The sequence below is a fragment of the Agelaius tricolor genome, unplaced genomic scaffold (genome assembly GCF_023055355.1).
Source record: "Agelaius tricolor isolate 1412-34295 unplaced genomic scaffold, bAgeTri1.0.p SCAF_13, whole genome shotgun sequence".
NCBI lineage: Eukaryota > Metazoa > Chordata > Aves > Passeriformes > Icteridae > Agelaius > Agelaius tricolor.
The window spans coordinates 4,979,937-5,000,625 of NW_027269273.1; the positions used below are offsets into that span (position 1 = coordinate 4,979,937).

Consider the following 20,689-nt stretch of genomic DNA (forward strand, 5'->3'; position numbering starts at 1 on the left):
GTGCTCATGCAGAGGGTGTCACACGAGGCTGTGGGTGCTCAGAGCTGTGTCACATCCCTGCCAGGGCACAGCAGTGTCACCCTGCTGCCTGACCCATCCTCCCCACCCTCACTCAGGGCAGCAGCACACACAGGACTCGTGGAGGGGAGCACGGGGAGAGGTGCCTGCTCTGCCTGCTCTGGGCTTTTGGAAATGTCTTCCCTCGCCTGTGAGCATGAAAATCCCACTGCAAGGAGTCAGAGAATCGTGGAAGGGAACTTACATAGGTTGGAAGGATCTTAAAGCTCATCTCATTCCACCTCTGCCATGGCAGGGACACCTTCCACTGTCCCAGGCTGCTCCAGCCTGGCCTTGGGCACTGCCAGGGATGCAGGGGCAGCCCCAGCTGCTCTGGGCACCCTGTGCCAGGGCCTGCCCACCCTGCCAGGGAACAATTCCTCATTCCCAATGTCCCATCCAGCCCTGCCCTCTGGCACTGGGAGCCATTCCCTGTGTCCTATCCCTCCAGTCCCTGTTGCAGGGTCCCTCTCCAGCTCCCCTGTGTCCCTTCAGGCCCTGGCAGGAGCTGTGAGGTCTCCCCACACCCTTCCCTTCTCCAGGCTGAGCATTCCCAGCTCTCCCAGCCTGGCTCCAGCCCCCTCAGCAGCTCCATGGACCTGCTCCAACAGCTCCATGCCCTCCTCATGCTGGGAGCACCAGGGCTCACCTGAGTGGGGCAGAGGGGCAGAATCCCCCCTGCCCTGCTGCCTTCTCACCCCACTACTCATTCTCTAGTGGAGGTACTACCGAGTAGTAACAGTGATAAGTTAATAGTAGTAGAGGCTGGGAAGGCAGCAGAGCCTTCTCTGGCATCCCCAGGCTGTGGAATGAGGCCATTGGAGCAGTGTGTCAGTGCTGAGGTGAGTGTGTGATTCAGCACCTGGGGTTGTTCCACCTGTGGTGGGAGGACAGAAGGTGGCAAAAAAAAAACCCCAAACAGCTGGATTTTTAGTGAGGAACTCTTGTGTAGCTTAGTTAAAGGGAGGAATGAGGACCTTTGAGGACTTGAAGGAGGTTGGGGTTAGATGGGATATTGGGAATGAGGAATTGTTCCCTGGCAGGGTGGGCAGGCCCTGGCACAGGGTGCCCAGAGCAGCTGGGGCTGCCCCTGGATCCCTGGCAGTGCCCAAGGCCAGGCTGGAGCAGCCTGGGACAGTGGAAGGTGTCCCTGCCATGGCAGGGGTGGGATGAGGTGATCTCTAGGGTCCCTTCCAACCCAAAGCCCTCTGGGATCCCACATTCTCAGAGGGATGTGTGTCCAGGGGGCTGCTCAAGGTGGGACACAGCAGGCCAAGGTTTCCAGCCAACAAATCATCCATGTGCTTCCTGGGCTCTGCCTGAGCCCCAAACCCTGTATTTTTCTTGTCCTCTGAGGCCTTTAAGAATCAAAATTTACACCTCCTGGTGTGGTGTGTTGCTTGTTAGCTTCCCACTTCACAGCCATCAGGCAGCATTGCTGCTGGATGCCTTTCGTGCTCTCATTTGAGGCATCACAGGACTGCAACCCCACCTGCTGCTGGCACAACAGGAAGGGAACCAGCCCTTGGGATCAGCTGTGTCCCCAGTGCTGTCCCTCAGGTGCAGGTCTGCTGCTGCTGAGTCACCTCCTCTGAGGCACACTGCTGCAATCAGCTCCTCCTCAGCCCCTGGATTGGGGCTGATCCTGCCCTGGGCTCTCCATGCCCACCTTCCCTCCACCTGGGGCCCTGCTGCTCCTCCTGCTGCTCCTTTCCTGTGCCCAGGGTGCCTCTTGCCAAGGGTAAGGCAGCCACAAATCACCTGGCCCTGGCATCCTGAGCTGGGGAAGGGAGCAGCACCCTGGTGTTGGCAATAGGAGAATGCCAGCTCTTGTGCAATTCCTGCCAGATAAACACAAAACTGCCTCGCAGTAACCTTGGAGAACACAGCTAAAGGACCTGCTGAGTCCTTATCTGCTCGTGCTTTTCCTGGTTTAAAGTCCCTTTGGGTGTCTCTGGTTTGCACATTTATAGGGGTTTTGCCTGTGCTGGAGTTGCACAGTGGAGCTTGAGGAAATAGCTGATCTTTTCACAACACCTTGTTTGGGTTGTTCATGCAATCATTCCATTCTCCCTAATGAAATGGAATAAACAAAAGCATAAATGTGGGTTGGGAAATAATGGAGATGTGGTCACTGGTGTTTCTTCTCTGGTAATTCCTCCCCTGTTCCTGTGATCAGAAGAGCCCAGAACAACCCTGAACTTTTTGTACTTCTTCCCTGATCTCTCTTCATTGGCTTTAAAGTGTACTTTACAGCTGAAAGAGTTTGGTTTGTGGCTGAACAGACCTGGGACACGTGAGCAAAATTTCTCAGTAAAGAAACACCCACAGTTTTCAAATTTGGTCCTGCATTGCTCTTGAGATTATTTCCCAGCACACTGGAGACAAGCTGATCTGGCTGAGCTTTGCCAAAGCCCTGGTCAGGGCTGCCAGGGAGCAGGAAAGTGTCCCACAGGACACAGCCCAGGTCAGAACCACAGAATGAACTCGTTTGGAAGAGTTGAGATCATCAAATCCAACCTAGGACCTGACACCTCCTCATCGACTACACCATGGCAGTGGGTGCCATGTCCAGGCTTCTTCTGAACATGTCCAGGGATGGTGACTCCCTCCAGCACCTCCCTGGGCAGACAATTCCAGTGCCCTTCACTCTTTCAGGGAAGGATTTTCTCCTGTGTCTAACCTAAACTTGCCCTGGCACAGCTTAGGGCTGTGTCCTCTCCTCCTCTCCTTCTGTCAGTGGTTGCCTGGGGGAAGAACCATCATGATCAACACTGGTTTGTGAAGTTTTGGAGAAAATTTCATCTGAGCTTGATTCCAGCTAACTTTCCATGGCCTTATATTCCCACCTGCTTGAAGTCCCATCCCAAGAAAATGCAAGTCTCAAAACCCGGGTCTCTCTCTCTCTCAGAGGTTCATCTAACAAACTCAACAGAAAATTTGAAAGTTACACTGGAAATAACATGGGAAATTGCTGTGAGTTCCTGAAATAAGAAAGCACAGTGTTTTGAACCAAATGAAAAGCCTGAATCTGCTCAGCAATGCCTCTGGAAGTCGTTGTCAGGCTGTAAAGGATCAAAAAGATGTGAAAAGGCAGCACGCCATCTGTCATAACTCCACGAAACCTTGTCCTAGATTAACTCTGGGACAAATCAGTTTCTAAATAACCCCATGTTGTGGGGTTAGCACAGCACATTGCTTAAAGCAGACACCAGAGCAATCCTTGGATTGCTTGCAAAAGCACCACCTCTCTTCAAGCCTGTGCCTGTGGGAAGGAGCCTGTGCTGGCCCTGTGCTCCCCTCCACGAGTCCTGTGTGTGCTGCTGCCCTGAGTGAGGGTGGGGAGGATGGGTCAGGCAGCAGGGTGACACTGCTGTGCCCTGGCAGGGATGTGACACAGCTCTGAGCACCCACAGCCTCGTGTGACACCCTCTGCATGAGCACACCTGGGAGAAGATTGAATAGGAGTGACCAGCATCCTCCCCACGTGTGGCTGAGCCTGGTTTGCCCACACAGGGAGGAGAAAAAGGGTGGTGGAGGCTTTGTGGGTGAATGGAACACCATGGACTGAGATATGTGGGACATTGATCTGTTGGAGCAGGTCCAGGGGAGGCATCAGGATGAGCAGAGGGATGGAGCAGCTCTGCTGGGAGAGCTGGGATTGTTCACCTGGAGAGGAGAAGCTTTGGGGTGACCAAATTGTGGCCTGAAGGAGACACAAGAGTCATGAAGAGGCTGTTTAAAAGGGATGGAGGGACAGGACACAGGGAATGGCTTCCCAGTGCCAGAGGGCAGGGCTGGATGGGACATTGGGAATGAGGAATTGTTCCCTGGCAGGGTGGGCAGGCCCTGGCACAGGGTGCCCAGAGCAGCTGGGGCTGCCCCTGCATCCCTGGCAGTGCCCAAGGCCAGGCTGGACACTGGGACAGTGGAAGGTGTCCCTGGGGTGCAATGAGATGGACTTTGAGGTTCCTTCCCACCCAAACCATCCATGATTCCATGATTCTGTGATACCCTGTGCAATCACCACAGACCTGCCTGGTGGTGTTGGACTTGCCTGACAGACCTGAGACACTCCAGGCCTCCAATCCTGCCATGGCCATCCCAGGAGATGGAATTTCACAATATTTATTCTGCAGGCATAAATCAGTTTGCTTCCAAAACAAACCTCTTCATTTGTTATTGATCCTTTGGCAGCAGAGGGGAAGCAAGTGCCAGAACCTGCCTGAGTCAGAACTTCACCAAAGTTCTGCTCTGTCCGGGCAGAATGAAGACACTGCATTGCAAACACTGAACCAGGTAACTGCAGGAGTGGCAGAAACTTCATAAGCTGAGCAGAAAGAGACCAAACCCTGTACTTTTAATGAAATTTCAGTAGTGGAAAGTTAGTGCTTTAAAACCGAATTTGAATAAATGGCAGGTGTGGGCCGTGGTTTAGTGGTGAGCATGGTTGGCTTTGATGATCCTGGGGGGGTCTCTTATGGATTCTGTGATCCTGATTTCCTGCCAGCTTTTCAGAAGTTTGCAGGGGGAGAATCTTGGCAGCCTCTCTGTGTGTTTATTTTCCATTTACGTTGATATCCATGGCATGAGCACAGTGCAGCCCTGTAAGGTGCTGCTCCAGGGCACAGCCCTGCCTTGAGCAGCTGATCACAGAGAAAAAGATGTCATTACAAATGTCCTAAGTGAGGCAGCTAATCACTGGCAAGCCAGGCAGATCCTATCTGACCTATAGCCTCATTCCTGCAGCCTGGCACAGCCTCACCCTGCCCTGCTTTCTGCTGTGGTCAGTTCCAGCTCTAAGGGTAGAAAGTGAAACACTTTACACAGGCAGTAACTCGAGCAGAGCCAGCCCTGTGCCACCATCTCCAGACTCCTGGATGAATCTCTGCTGCTAAAACCCCACAGTTTGGCTCTGCAGGGCAGCTGTGCTGGGCTCCATACCCTCACCAGCCACCTCTTCCCTGCAGGGAGATGCTGGTGGCATCAGCATCATCTGGAAATGATCCCTGAGCGCGAGGAGCATCGCACGGGCACCTGCTGAGAGGTCTGTGCTGAAAACCCCCACACCCACAAAATCCTGGAATGGTTTGGGCTGGAAGGGACCTCAAAGCCTGTCTCATTCCACCCCTGCCACTGTCCCAGGCTGCTCCAAGCCCCAATGTCCAGCCTGGCCTTGGGCACTGCCTGAGGATCCAGGGGCAACCCCAGCTGCTCTGGGCACCCTGTGCCAGGGCCTGTGGCAATTCCTCCAGAGTTTTAACCTCTAGTTAACAGTACAACCACACAGAGCCCAGTAGACCCTATCCACTTTATTATTATCATTATCATTATCATTATCATTACCATTATCATTACATATTTGTGGAAAGAGAACCTTATCCTTTGCCCTGCTTGCTCCCAGGCTTATTTTAAGAAGATAGGCAATTTCACAAACTGGCAAATTCACAATTCCTCCTCTGATCAAGGTATCATTAACAATTTAATCCAGAAGCTGAAAACAGATTTAGGCCCGTTGCTGCTTTCCACCACAATCTTCTTCTGTCTCCCTGAGAGGCAGCAAAAGGTGGCCTTTGCAGCTGGGTTTGTGCCTCAGGATAGCTTGAAGTGGTGCAAAATGGTGTTTCCTGCTAGAACTTACTGAAACTCCTTTGTGCATAAATGAGATTATCCAAATCAGCATGAATCTGAGAAGGATGTCCCCTTTGTTAGTAAAGTGGGGGGTTCTCATTGATGCAAACCCGTGGCCACTCGTCACTGTCACCAGGCAGGACGTTCATAGCTCCTTCCAGCCGTGAAGGGAGGCAGTGAGTGCCAGGATGTTGGGATTCTTGGTGTGGAAGTGCTGCCAGAAGGTGAATAAAGCAGGATCCATCCACCACGTGGCTTCATCCCATTGCTGTGGGACACCAGCATCCAGGAGGGCACGGGGCTTCTGGCCAGCTGTTTGCAGCTGGGAACCCAAGCTCAAGGAGCCCAGAGTCCACACTGGCCACCAGGAGCCAAGTTCCACTGAACTGGTGGTGAGGGAGGCACGTGGGAGGCTCAGGGTGTGAGGGCTGTGCTCAACCTCAGCCTACTGAACCTCAGTGCAGAGTGCTTCCCCAGCCACTGGATTGCCTGGTTTTCCTCACTGGCCAGAGCAATATCAATCCAGACCAAGTGTAGCAGTTTATTGAGCTTTTCCCCCCAGTTTTTCTTCTTTTTATTTTAATCATCCCCCCCCAAGATGAAAGAAGCCCCAGGAGTCATGGAGAAGCCAACAACCACTGCTCCAGCTCTAGGCACCCTTCTCCATCAGGTCAAGCATTTCTTTGTAGACCTGCTCGTAGACCTGCTTGCCCCAGAGGAAGTCAAAGTGGACAAATTCGGGGATGTACTTTTTGTAGGCCACGTTGGAGATGCGGGGCAGGGTGATGTTCACATCCTCGGGGGCTGAAATCCAGTCCTTGCCCCCATACCAGGCAGCCAGGGGGGTTTTCATGTTCTCCAGCTCATAGAAGGGAGGAGTGGTCTGGAAGACAGGAGGGAGGCAAAGGGCAGGCCAAAAATTCAAAGTGTGTCCTGGTGGCCGCTTGGAATTTCTCCCTTATCCCAAGGGGTAGAAGAGGAACTACCACCAGGGAGCCTCACTGTGCCTTGGGCTCCTGTTCTCTTCACCACAGGGTCAAAAAGTCATCTGAGTGACTGAGTCACTTATTTTTATTAGAAAGTTATGAACCTGCTTCCCCATATACAGCAAATTCCATAAATTTCATGTAATTCATGGAATCACAGCATGGTTTGGGTGGGGATGGACCTCAAACATCATCTTGTCCCAGCTCCCCTGCTGTGGACATTTTGCACCAACCTTCCACTATTCCAGGCTGCTCAATTGCCCAAATGCAGTCTCAGCCACTGCAATATTTCCACTGGAATATTTATTTATTTTTCTCTGAGCATGGCTCTCTCTTACCTGGTTGTAATGGAGCACGTTGTCGCTGCCATAATCATAATGCTTGAATTCCCCAGTCTGATAGAGCTGGAAAAGGAGAGTTATGTTCATTATCCATGCATTGGAGGGGGCTCTAAGACAGACAAAAGAGGTGACAGGGGACTGCAGTGCTCCCTCCTGCCACCAAGGATCAGGGAACCCATTTTTACATCTGGTACTGGGTTTTGGGAGGAGAGCCCAGCCCCAGGAAGACCACAGTGATTAACCTGGTGTACAGCCAAGAGCCTCAAAGGACACATGAATCAGACCTTTGGGCAAGTTTGTTGTGTGTTGAGGTCAGTGCCAGTGGCAGAAGGACGTGAGTAGAACATTTTCAATTAGCTGTATCATTAGTGGTCTTAGTGACCCTCAGCCTTCACTCTGGCATCTCCTGTCCTGGTTTATCACCAGCCTTTGTTCCACCTCCACCTCCTACAAGCCCCAGGGACCTCTTTTGTTGGGATAAATAACTTCATTTGCAGCAGTGTTTCAGGGCAGCTTTCCCCTCCCTCCCTTACCCAGCTCTGCAGGGGGAGCAGGGGGGGATTGTCCCCAGTTTTATTCCCTGAGCAGAGGGAGGAGAACACGAGGAGGTGTTATTACCTGCCGCCAGTGCAACATGTTTTTTAGGGATGTGGAGTCAGGGTAGCGGGCCAGGTAGACATCCATGCGGCTCTGCAAGACCATCAGAGAGGTTTATTCTCTGCTCCCCCCCAAAAATCCACATCAGAAATAAACCCAAACCTGTTCAGGAGCCATACGAGCCTCACCCACACAGAGCTCCCTGCAGCAAGCTGAGCCAGTCCCAGGTAGGAGCCTGCCTGGTTCCCAAGGCAAAGTAAGGCTCCATACCTCGTGCTCAGGATCCTTTTGCAAAGCTCAGCTCTGTGTGTTGTCCCTAATATGTTTCCTTCTTGGGATATTAAGGAATTACACCAATGATTCACTTGAGAACCCCCCCACCCTGGTGCCTCCAGGTTGAATTTTTCTACCAGCCAAAGAAGTGGAAGGCCATGTGGAGGCAGCAGAAGGGCAGCTCAGGCTGAGACAGTGAGGAAGGGGATCTCTGGAGAGGGAAGCTGCAGTGTACATACCACGTTCAAGCTGTTGGTGAACCCACCAGGCAGGTAAAACACCAAAGAGCACACGGTTTTCAGCATGGGGTAGGTGCACATTGTGGAAATCACTTGCTTCAACACCTCACCCTTATCAAAGACCACTGTCTGGCCCAAAATGATCTGTGGAAGTCAGAGGGGTGTATCAGTGGGGTGTATCACGCTCTTTTTTGCCTCCAAGTGCTCCCCACCTCTTTGCTCACCCCTGAAAGTTGCTGACAACTTTGCTGTGCTCCGTCGCTTTGGCTTTTCGGAAAAGGCCACCGCCCTGGAAGAGCCCTGCCCTTCCTAGGAGAGGTTTCTCCCAGGAGAAGGGACCCAAAACCAATCCCTGTTAATAGTTCTCTGATGAAGGCTGGGCAGGAAGATAATTTGCCTGCCCTCCAGGCTCGCAGCACACGCACAGACACCCAGAGCGGGGAGATGGAGGTGAGGTACAAGCCCTGCCTGCCTCAGGTGGCCCCGCCAGTCCCTCCTCCCCCTCACACCTCACCTGTGCTGAGGACACACCTTAATCAGCACCTCGGGCAGGTCAAACACCCTCACCAAGGGGGACTTCATGTTGGAATTGACGGTGATGGGAGCCAAGGCGAAGAACATCTTGATTTTGCGATCCAGTTCGGGAATGGAGGAGAAGGCAATGAAACCTGCGTGGGGGAGAAGGAAGCAGACCCTGCCCTGCTGTTTCTGAGGCAGCTGTTGACTTCCAGGTGTGTGTGCCCACCACAAGGCCCCTCAGAGGTGGCTCCAGCAGGTCAGGCTCTGGCAGCAATGAGATGAACCCAGTTTGGGGCCGCCAGCGCTCAAAACTCTTCTGTTAAAGCAATTACCCGCTCTTTTCCCCTTTGTTATTTGGGAATGCCTGGACATTTCCCTCCCTGAGCAAGGATTTAGGAGCACTCCCAGAGTGGGGGTGCACAGCTGGTGTGACTCTGCCAGGCCTGCTCTCCTCCTCAGTACCTGTGGTGGTGCCCTGGGAATAAGCCACGTAGTACAGCTGCTCCTGCCCCGTTCTCTGCAGGATGTAGTTGATGGATGCTGGAAGGTCATACATGGCCATCTCATGGAAGCTGCAGGGGAGACAGGCACGTGACAAAACCACCCTTGCTGACCTTGCCAGGGCTGCTTGGGTGCAGGCAAGTGCTTTGGCAGGAGCTGACCACCCAATTTCTGCCCCCTGGCAGAGGGTGTGACTGCCAGGAGCACCCCTCCTCCAGCCTGCACACACTGCTGGGGGGGTACCAGTGACCTGCCCAGCCTCCAGTTTCATGGAAAATACCTGTAAGCTGAGTATTCCTGCTGGTGGAATTCAAACTCCTGGTGTTTCCGTGACCAGCTGTTGCCCCGGCTGTTCCCGATCCAGACGTCGTAGCCAGCGTCGGCCAGGATGAAGCCCAGGCTGGTGTTGGGCAGGTTGGTGACCCAGTTGCTTCCCTCCAACACCAGGCCATGCTGCAGGAGGACCACAGCCTTTGGAGCTGGAGGAAGGAGAGGAGGAATCATTTTCTCTGACCACGAGCAAAATCCATCATTCACATCCAGGTGTGGCTTTGGCAGCACCCCCTGGGAAGTGACACCAGGGCAGGGTCACTGCCCACTGTCCTCTGTCCTCTGTCCCCAGCCTCTCTGGGGAGGTGTTTTTGAAGAAGGCCAGGGCAGAGACTGGAAATCTGGGGTGTTTTTACACTCATTTGCCATGTACATGACAAAAACTGGGCTTTCAGAGCAGAAGAGGAAGATCCCAAAATGGTGAGATGGCACTGAACGGGACACAGGAAGGATGAAAAATAGTGAGATGGCATTGGATTGGCTGCCTGGTTTGGTTTCCTTTCCTCACTTATGGCTTTTTGCTGCTCCACTCTCTGGTTTTGAGCTGAGGGAAAACCTGGGGCACGATTTCTCTGCCTCATTCATCCTCCTTCCTCTTTGGGGCAAATCCTCTCAGAAAAGGGTCATCATGGTGGGCACCTGCATTTCTTCTGCTCCTGAGGCTATTTGCCTGGTTTTCCCTACAGGGACAGCTTCCTCCTGGAGCACTGTCCTGGGCTGACTATATGATGCTTTTATCCCCAATTATCTCTTCTGTTTATGCTGAATAATAAGTGTTGCACCTTTAAGACTTATTCAAAAGAATAAAGAAAAAACCAAACCAAACAAACTGTGCAGTTTATTTTCAAGCACTACACTCGCTCCTCCACATTCCTTCTCCTAAACTGTGTTGTCTGCAAATAAATAAACAGCAAAAAGCTCTCCTTTATTTTAGGTAGTTTTAGCTAGCTGAATCAAAAAAGTTCCCTGGACTGTAATTTTTTTCTTTTTCTTTAAGCCTGTTTAAACCTACCCTAAACTGAACACCCAAAAAACCACCAGCAGCTCACACCTGTAACCCCCCAGACCAAACCTAAGCCACAGCATTTCCAGCACCAAAAAGACTAATAAGAGACTAAGTAAACTAAACTGCAACCCAGAAAAGAGACTTTCTGAGTTTGTCATCTCTTTTAAAGCAACAAAAAAAATTATTGTTTAATGTTGTTTAATAAACAAGTTTTTCCACTTTTCTCCAAAAAAAAATATTTTTCTCCCAGATTAATTAAAGAAAATTAAAGAAAAAAGAAATCTGCTTTTCTAAAAAAGCCCCTTTAAAAGTTCTCTCTCAAATTTGCCCTAAACCAAAACAAATACAAGCACCCATCCCACGGTGAGGTTGCCTTGGCTGTGGCTTATCCCAGCCCAGCAAAGCTCTCAGGGTGCCAGGGCCAGGCAGAGCTTCCTGTGGCACTTACGGGGACAGAACATGTTGGATGGCTGTGCCCCTGCCTTGTGGGAGAGGCTGAAGCTCCCTGGGTTGCCTCTGCCGTGGGGGATCCTCTGCAGGGTGAGGAAATACCCGTCCTCTGTCAGCACCTCGTGCTCCTCGTAGGGGTACCCGTGGTACCGCACAATTTCGCCCTGTGGGAAGGGAAGCAGAGAAAGGGACGGTCCCCAGGGAGGGTCTCTGTCCTCAGGGCTTGGCTGGGCAAAGCCACCTGTGCTGGTGGTGACTCCAGGGGGAGGGTGGGCTCAGGGGCTCCCAATGCCCCCACGGCGATGTCATGGCTGCAGCCAGAATTTTTGGCAGGTCTGGTGAAAAATGGTCACTTTTTGTGTTGCAAAAATCAATCAAGAGCAGGGCGGCACAGACAGCCCAACCCTGAGCCTGAGAGGGCTGTGAGGGCTGTCCTGACCAAACCTGCTGACTTGGAACAAAGCCCTCCCCCTGTGATGGTGTTCACAGGGGTCCCAGGATGAGGGAAGAGATGAGAATGTGACTCCATGTTTCAGAGGGCTTGATTTATTATTTTATTATATATATATATATATATATATATATATATATATATATATATATATAATTAAAACTATACTAAAAGAATAGAACAAAGGATTTCATCAGAAGGCTGGCTAAGAATAGAAAAAGAATGATAACAAAGGCTTGTGACTGACTGAGACAGTCCAGACAGCTGGGCTGTGATTGGCCATTAATTAGAAACAACCACATGAGCCAATCCCAGCTGCACCTGTTGCATTCCACAGCAGCAGATAACCATTGTTTGCATTTTGTTTCTGAGGCCTCTCAGCTTCTCAGGAGAAAAAATCCTAAGGAAAGGATTTTTCATAAGAGATGTCTGTGACATCCCCCCATAAATGCCTGCCATAAATCTCTGTGTACGTAAGAGCAGGGAGACAAAAATCTCATAAAATCCTGGTGTCAACCCTTGGTGAAGACACACAGAGCCCGTGGGTCTTGCATGGATCATGTGGGTAAGTTGCTCAACCAAGCAGGAAAAGAAGGGACTTACAACATCCATGGACACCTCGGGGTTCTCTTCTGACTTTGCAGCGACGAGCATGAAACAAGAAATGGTGAGGAACAGCCACGCCATGGTGCTCTGCAAAACATTGTCAGGACATTGAGGGACTTTGCTGGCACTGGCACTGAAACAAGAAATGGTGAGGAACAGCCACGCCAGGGTGCTCTGCAAAACATTGTCAGGACATTGGGGGACTTTGCTGGCACTGGCTCTGAAACTGGGGGGAGTTCTCTTGGTGTGCACTGCAATTCCACCAGGATATCAACCTGACCCCTCAACAGGTGAAATTATTCTAAACCAGAAGTCCTCTCATTCTGAAAAAGGCTCATTTTGCTAATCTTGAACAAAGCCAGAGTCCAAATTCCATCACATTTTATTCCCACATTCTCCATATTCAGAAACATGCAGAGGTACAGGTACAGCTGTAGGTGCCTGGGCAAACCTGGTTTTCGAGGAGGTGATTATAAATCATCATTTTAAATAATTTCTTGGATAGTTGGAAGAATAGGTTGTTTTGTTCCACTGACAGCTGAACTAATGAGGAGTAAACCACCCAATTTTAAGTTGCAGGGCCATGTTCTTAAGAAGAAACCAAACAATGTGATTTGCTTGGTTTCTCCTAATGGCTGAGTAAGACCCTGGGATACTCTTGGCTGGTTTTTGCAGACCTGAGTGAAATGCCATCTCAGGACACCCCTGTTCTTCCTGGGAAGGATTTTGATGTCTGCTTCAGCTTGTTCCTAACACAAAACATCTCACTGTGCTGTTTTATCTCACAGAAACAGAATCACAGAATGCTCTGGCTGGAAAGGGACCTTGAAAATCACCTTGTTCCCACCCCTCTGCCGTGGGCAGAGCCCTGCCATATAGGAACGGGTGAATTTATTGGAGGTGACACATTTGCAGCAGTATTTCTGCTACTTAGAGAAGTTCCCTCAGCCACTTGGAGGAGTTCAATTGTGTGGAGCAACTTAGCAGGGACCGGCCAAATTCCCACCGAAGGCCAGCACCTTGCACCCAGCCAGGTGAAACCGGGGAGAATCTGGGAGCAGGTTTCTGTCACCTCCCGGCTGTCCCTGCCCGTGCTGCGGGAGGTGACAAAAGCCACCCGGTGCCTGCCGGAGCTGGTCGGGCACGGGAGGATGGGCGCACCTGCAGCGCTCACCTGGGCACAGCCCTGACCTGGGCACAGCCCTGACCTGGGCACAGCCCTGGGGCACCTCCTGCTCTCTGCACGGCCCCAGGGACCCCATCTCCCACCCGGGCATCCCCACCATCCCCCGGAGCCGCCCGGCTGCCATCCGGGGACACTGTCGCCTGTCGCTGGGCTCCCCCAGGCTCTGGAGCTGTTATTTAAAGGACGAGCCTTTAGCAAAGCCAGCAGAGGCTGAACGCATTTTTGTGACGTAGCGTCAGGAGAAGGGCATGCAAATTCCAGGGCAGGATGGATGGCCCTTTCCTCCCGACAGCCAGCTTGGGAAAACTCCCAAAACTTCCCTTTGAGAACTGTCCCTCATCCCAGCACACCTGGAGACATCCCAGAGGTGCAGCAGGGTGAATAGGAACAGCAGCAATGTCCTGACCCCTCTCCAAACATTCCCACCGCACTCCCTGAGCAGGATGTTCCTTTGGAGGATATTCCCCTGTCCCGCTGTCCCCAGGGTGGCACCGAGCAGAGGCATTACCGTGGTGTCCCGAAGAGCCCCTGTCCCCGCTGTGCCCCGAGCAGAAGGCGCTGCTGGCTGCTCACGCCGCTCCCATGGGGCTGGAGCTGCCTCTGCTCCCGATTCGGGAGATTCGGGAGCCGCCACTCCCTCTGGTCGCTCCTCCTGCCGAGCTGGAATGCACCTCAGGCTGCTGGGCTGCCCTGGCAGTGTTTCCTCGGCGCTGGGAAGAGCTGAGAGCTGTGACAAATGGCTTGGTTCCAGCTGATGGAGCCACCTGGCGTGGCTGGGACCGCTGTGAACCCCAGGGTGGGCGCTGCGGGCTCTGCACCTGCGCTGGGGCTGGTTTGGTGCAGGGGGATGCTGCTGGTGCCCTGGGGGACAAGTGGGACCAGCCCAGCTCATCCCACCAAACTGCACTGGGAAAGCTCCTTTTGGCTCTTCCTGCTGCCTCCTGGCACGGAATGAGCCTGAAAATGCAGAACCTCCCAGTCCCAGCGGTTCTTGGGGTCTCTGCTGGTCACAGTGACCCCTGGGATGGGTTACAGAGTCTCTTTTCCCAGCCCAGCGGTCAAAGAAGGAGTCAGGGCTCTTCTGTTCTTGGTCTCAAGGTTGTTTATTGTTTCTTATCTATAAAATTCTTTCTCCTGGCCTGCTGAGGTCCGTTCAGACAGAGGCACACTGGCCACCCTCAGGGTGGTGTAATCATTTTATACTAAAAACCACGTGTACATTATTGACCATAACTTCCCAATACCCATCACCTGTGTTAGACAGTGAGCTCCTACTCTAAACCAATCCAAAAGTGCCACCATCACAGCAGAAGATGGAGGCCAAGAAGAAGAAGAAGGAGAAAGGCTGGACAGGCCCAGATTCCTCCATCTTGTTCCCTGAACCCCCATTCAAAAAACCCCCAAAAATCTATTTTTCCACCCTGTGATGAATTCACTGTCATTCTACTTAAACTTTCATGGCTTGTAATCCTTCATATAAAGGTTGGTAATTGTTTTTTCCAAGGGCTCAATCAAAGGCACAGGGGTCTTGGGCTCTGTGCCAAGGTCTCTGAGCCCCCTGGGCAGGGGCTTGAGTCCTCCAGAGCAGCCAGAGGAATTTCTTGGGTTCTGACAAACAGTGACTTCAGGGGTGCTCTGAAAAAAAAAAAAGGAAAAAAAAGAAAAAGAAATCCATCCCCAAGGAGAGAGAGAGCTTGGATGGAGATTTCACATCTTGCCAGGCTTCCCCTCTTGCCAGCTGGTGATGCCTTTGGCCAGGAGCTGCCTGCTGCCCGCCCTGCAGGGATGGTGACAGGTCACAGGAGCTCTGGGTGTCGTTTTTGTCACCTCTGCCTCGGTGGCCACCTCTCCACTCCTTGCTGCAGGGCCCTGGTGCTGAGTGTGGGATCCTGCATCCCTCCTGCAGCCAGCACCTGCCAGGTCTGGCCCAGCCACGCTTGCTCAAATGCAGGCAGGCTTTGGAAATCCTCGATGGCTCCACCTCTGCCTGGAGCTCTGGTGGCTGCTCTTTACCAAGGACCAGCTGCAGGCAGTGCCAGAAGCCCTCCCAGCTGCCTCACCCTCAAATAAGCAGTGGCTCAGAGAAGAATCTGATTTTTCCCCTGCAGGGAGAGGAGGAAAGGTGGAAGAACAGGATCAGGTATGCCCAGATGAGAAAAAAGCCACTCCCTCTTCCTCCCAGCACCGACAGAGTTTGCCTTTCTTTTGGGGACAGGACATCAGAAAGGCTCCTGTGGCCACTCCTGGTCCTGGCATCGAGTTCAGGCTCACATCAGTGGGCAGCCTCCCAGGGTGAACCACTGCACAGCCTATTAAGGCATGAGAAAATCAGAAAAAATAAAAATCAGGATAAAAATTAAGAGTTCTGAGCCAAGCTCATTCCATAGGTTTGAACAGTTATTTCATTTCCCTCCAACAAGCACCCCCTGAAAGGCATGGGGAGAGGGGGGGTTTACTGCAAAGCAACCAGAGGGTGAACACTGGGCTGCTTCCCACCAGTGCTGCTGCCAGGACAGGGCTGGTGTGACCATGGTGGGAGCCCTGGCAGGGAGCATCCCCCACACACACGGGCAGAGAGGGACCTGAGACCCCCTGACGTGTGCTGGGGAAAAATTTAGGCTTTTCCTAAATTTCCTTGCTCTTCAGCTTGCTGCTGGCTGGCCATGGGGGCACTGAGGTCTTGTGTTGGTTGCTGAGAATTTCAGACTTTCTGTGCTGACAGGCTCTGACCCCCAAGAGAACACTGCATTGACCTGAAGCCATGGAGAAGCTTCCAAAATGGAATAATAGAATTCAGTTCTATCTGAATGAATGGTAGAACTCAATTCTTGCCATAATCTGGGATTGTGGGTGTGGAGTTTGAATAGAAGTGTGCGATATCACATGGTGGGAAACTCAGAGTTTAGGGTTTAGAATACAGCAATATATATAAACAAAATTGAGGTTTTAGGGCAGAGGCTGGTCCCTCTTCCTCACCTTCTTCTTCACTTTCTTCTTCACCTTCTTCTCCATGGGTTTGGGTGGTTTTATGTAATTGGATAAGAAAATCCACATTGCAGGCCATGGGTGGTTGGTTATTGGGTTAAAAGTAAAAATAATTCAGGTGTCATTTCTTAATTAGACAGTTTATCCTTAAAAAGGCCTTGTAGAGAGAGAGATAGGGCTTTTGGTTTGTTGGAGGGAAGTGCTGTAGAACTCATGGTTTGTGAGACTGTAACTGAGATAAGAACTAACAAACATCGAGTCCCAGCAAGAAATTCCATCTCACACATTTAATCCTGACCCTGGCAAAGAGAAGTTGAGACTTGGCAGTCTTGGAGCGCTCCCTGTCCATGGGATGACGCTCTCCAAAGGAAACGGGACAGCCTGGGCAGCAGAGGGTGCTGTGAAAGTGCTGGCGAGGCAGAGGAGCTCCTGCCCAGCCCCTCATGGAACGTGGGGAGGTTTGGTGTGTGGAGAAACCCCAAACCCTACAAACCATGGTTATCCACCTCTCCTTGAGCATGGGGTGGTTGTGTGGCCTGGCCATGGCCACCTGGGGCTCTGTGGGGATGGAGCTCTCTCCTGGGAGAGGATGGGAATCACTTTCAGCTGATTATAAATGTTTTTGTTGTTCCTTCTGTTGCAGAGCAGGTGGGATGTTCCTTTCTGTGTGTGCCATCAGTGCTGTTGAGTTTAATTTAGAGAGAAACTTGGGCTCAGGTTTCCCTGCTTTGTCAGTAACAGAATGTAAAATCTGCTGGTGAAAACCCAACCTGAAAGCCCCAGGCCACCCCTGCCTCTGGTTTGCTTTTGATGCCTTGAGAAGGCTGGCCTGGAACAGAGACCAGACAGGGTTAAAGAATAAAGCAGGGATTTATTAAAAGGCCTCCATGGATCCACCTTGGGCAGCACAAGAGCCCAGCCAGGGCTGCACCAAAAATGGTCACAAAAATGGATGCCTGGTCATGGGGTCTGTCACTGTGATCAGTTCTGCTCCATTTGCATCTTGCAGTTCATTGTCCAATTCCAGCTTTAGCCCCTGCAGTCCCACCCTTGTTTTTCTCTCTCCAGCCCACGTTGTTTGTGCTCTTGGGCTGAGATTTGGATCATTTGTCCTTGGTCCCCAGCTGGAGCAGGAATTGTTTTGTCTCCCTGCTCTGTGCACAGAGCTCACCATCCCTCAATGTGAAGCTCAGAACTGCACACTAAAGCAGCACAGGATGTGAAAAATAGAAAAGCTGAAACCTGAGGCATCACTTTGCTCCTTTGTCACCAGAGGGCCAAGCAGGGCTCTGTGCTGAGCTCCTTTCCTACCTGATCTTTTTACTCCTCCTGTCCCCTCCCTCCCTCTGGAGCTATTTTGCAAACCACCACAGCTCAGGGCTGGAAACACCTTGTGGGCTTCAAGGAGAGGCAAATTGTCCCTTGGCTGCTGGGCTGAGAGTGGCAGAGCAGGGAGGGGTGGCTGTGCCATTGCTGCTCCCAGCCCTGGACAAGGATCTGCCCAGGCTCCCTTCCCACCCCTGTGTCCCCTCAGTGCCCCTCAGCTCCTTTTAGCAGGGAAAACCTGGCCTGGCTCCAGCTGTGGATGTCCTGGCTGCTGGTGAGGAGCTCACAAGTGCCATTTGTGCTGAGAGGGATTTGTGCCAACAAAATTTGTGCTGCCCTGGCTGAGGGGAAAAGCAGAGGGCTTGATGTTTTCTGGATCTGTCAGTGGACATCTGGAGCTGGGGGATCCCAGCCTGGCCCCAGGGCTGCCCTGCTCACACTTTCAGGCTGTTTTCTTGAGGACAGCCAGGCTTTCTGTGCTGCTCCTGTGCCTCTGGGACCCCTTTGGGCAAGGGCAATCAGCCTTTGGCTCTGGTTGAGCCAACCCAGCCTCTCCTTGCACCTTGGCCTTGGCCTCCACCCACCATCTCTGGGCTCACCCCAGTGTGGGGGTGTCCCAGTAGTCCCTGGGAACCCAAATCTGGGCTCTGCATGGGGATGCAGCCTCCCCAGTGCCAAGCAGAGGGGATTATCCCCTCTCCCAGGCCTTGCATGTGCAACACATCTCCTGTGTCCTGGGTGCAGCCCGAGGGCCAGGTGTGGAGTCACCCTTCCCAAAAGTGGCCCAGCCTGCCCAGGAGGAGAGGAGACGCTCAGGAGGTGGGGCAGGGGCTGGGGAATTAAGGGGGGAAGGCCTGGGGAGGGCTGTGAGCTCGGCTTGTCCAGAGAGGCACGGAGGGGAACGGGGATTCTGGGAGAGGAAGGACCTCTGAAGGACCAAGAAAGGCTCCTCAGGCTTCCTGCAAGCCCAGGAGGGAGATGAAGGTGAGCCTGGAGGCCAGAAGCTGCTTGTGAGGATGTGGGGACCAAAGGCAGACCTGGCCTAGCCCCTGCTCCCTGTGGGCATTCCTGCCCACACCCTGGTGGGGTCTGGCTTTGGGGCATTCTGGGGACAAGGAGAAGCTCTGTGCATCTCACAGCCTGTCCCTGCTCTGGTGGCAGCAGGGGACACTGGGGACAGGGTGAGCACTGCAGGCAACCATGGCCTGAAGGTGGTGAGCGGGGCTAGGGAGGGGTTTTGGGGAGCATCCCCCCATCATCACCCTTCAGGGTGGTGGGAAGGAGCAGGTGACCTCAGAGGGTCACTGGAATGATGTTAAAGGCCAGGGTGTAGTAGCAGGGAAGCTGAAGGAGAAGAGTTTCATCATTCCTGCTCATCTCTCCCATCATTCCTGCTCATTTCTCTCATCATTCCTGCTCATCTCTCTCATCATTTCTGCTGGCTCCTCATTTTCTTCCTAGGTCAGCTTGAAGATTAAGCCCACTTTGCTCTCTGGCACTTCTCAGCAGGGTTTTTGCTCTCTTTCCTTAAAGGAATGCCCAGCTTTGCCTCATCATGTCTGTGCCTGGTGCTGCCTGAAGGGTCAGCCAGGGCAGGGAACTCCTCACCCAGCATTTTGTCACCCCTCTGTAGCTGTTACCAGACCCCCTCCTTCCTCCAGGACCTGGGCTGGGTGTGGGGAACAGCACCCTAAGGCCCCATAATTAAATAGAGCTCTTGCAAAGTGCCTCATCCTGCTCTTTATGCCAGCATTCAAACCCAGGAAAAAGCCCAAACAATGATTCTGCTGGTGAAAACAACAACAAATGTGTGTCTGTCCAAGGCAGAGGTGCTTTCAACTGACAGAGGGAATATTTTGCTCAAACCACCCCAAACCAGGGTGAGCAGGAGGCTGGGGTGGAGATGGAGACCCAAAGGTCCCTTCCCACCACCACTGCTCTCCTGGCAGGAGGAGAGGTGGAGGGGCTGGAAAATCTGCTGAAAGGGGCCCATGGACTCGTGGGGGGCTGATTGTCCCCCTGCCACGGGACATTTGCTGTGCACCCTTTGGATTTCCCCTTTTGGGATGCCCACACTGACAAAATCCAGCCAGTGTCACATGCAAGTGGCATTTCTTCCTCCTCTCCTGAGATTTGTCCCCTTCTTTTCAACCCAGCCCTGGTGCTGACATGCAGAGCTGACACTTTACCAACAGGCACCTACACCTGGAAATCCAGGATGAGCAGCCTGCCTGGCACCCCCAGAGCAGGGACAAAGAATCTGGAACCCCTCTGCCAAGGAATGTCAAAAATGCTGTCCCAGCTGGAGAGGACACCACAGGACCTGTGTGCTCCCAGTGATGGGGACACATCCCAAAACTTTGGGATGTGGTTTTTGGGGGGCAGTGTCTGAAACCCTGGGCTGTGTGGCTGGGGAGGGACAGGCAGGTGTTGGTGGACAAGCCCCAGCCTCTCTGGGTGTCTTTATAAGCCAAGGACTGGTTCCCTCAGTGCCACCAACCCCACTGACTGCACGGAGCACACAAAGCAGAGGGTCAGGTTGGTGTTCTCCTATTATCCTGTTCTCCTATTATCCTGTTCTCCTGTTCCCCTGTTCTCCTGATCTCCTGTTCTCCTGTTCTCCTGTTCTCCTATCCTCCTGTTCTCCTGTTCTCCTATTCTCCTGTTCTCCTGTCCTCCTATCCTCCTGTTCCCCTGTTCTCCTATCCTCCTATCCTCCTGTTCTCCTGTTCTCCTGTTCTCCTGTTCCCCTGTTCTCCTATCCTCCTGATCTCCTGTTCTCCTGTTCCCCTGTTCTCCTGTCCTCCTATCCTCCTGTTCTCCTGCTCTTCTATTCTTCTGTTCTCCTTCTAGCCCAAGCTATTGCTGAAAGGAAGGATCCCAGCTGAATTGAGAGGCCATTTATTATAACTTATAACTAATAACTTAGTTATTGCCACTCCAGCTGTGCAATTGATGCATGGAGAACTTGGTGGTTACACATTTTCCTGGATTTTCATTCTTTTTGGCTCTGTGAAAGGGATGGGGAAGGGGCTGGGTTGCTTTACCCAGGCTGGTGCCTGGGGAGCAGCAGCTTTGAGGATGAGCTCTGCTCTCCCCCATCCTGGCTGTCCATGCCCAGGGACTCGTCCTTCCTTCTCTGCCACATCTTGGGATACCAAGAGGAGTTGCTTCTGTCACTGTATTTCCATTTTAAGATATTGAT

At 52.4% G+C, this 20,689-nt stretch overlaps 1 protein-coding gene across 1 annotated transcript; it reads right to left on the minus strand.

The window, feature by feature from the left end:
* Positions 1-6,011: 6,011 nt before the first annotated feature.
* On the minus strand, positions 6,012-12,068 carry LOC139595292 (lysosomal acid lipase/cholesteryl ester hydrolase-like). Its single transcript, XM_071438330.1, has 9 exons — positions 11,985-12,068; positions 10,929-11,094; positions 9,425-9,623; positions 9,106-9,215; positions 8,656-8,792; positions 8,125-8,268; positions 7,634-7,705; positions 7,013-7,078; positions 6,012-6,571 (listed from the first exon to the last, which is right to left on the minus strand). The coding sequence occupies exons 1-9, from the start codon at positions 12,066-12,068 to the stop codon at positions 6,338-6,340; spliced, it is 1,212 nt and encodes a 403-aa protein (XP_071294431.1). The 3' UTR covers positions 6,012-6,337.
* Positions 12,069-20,689: the final 8,621 nt, after the last annotated feature.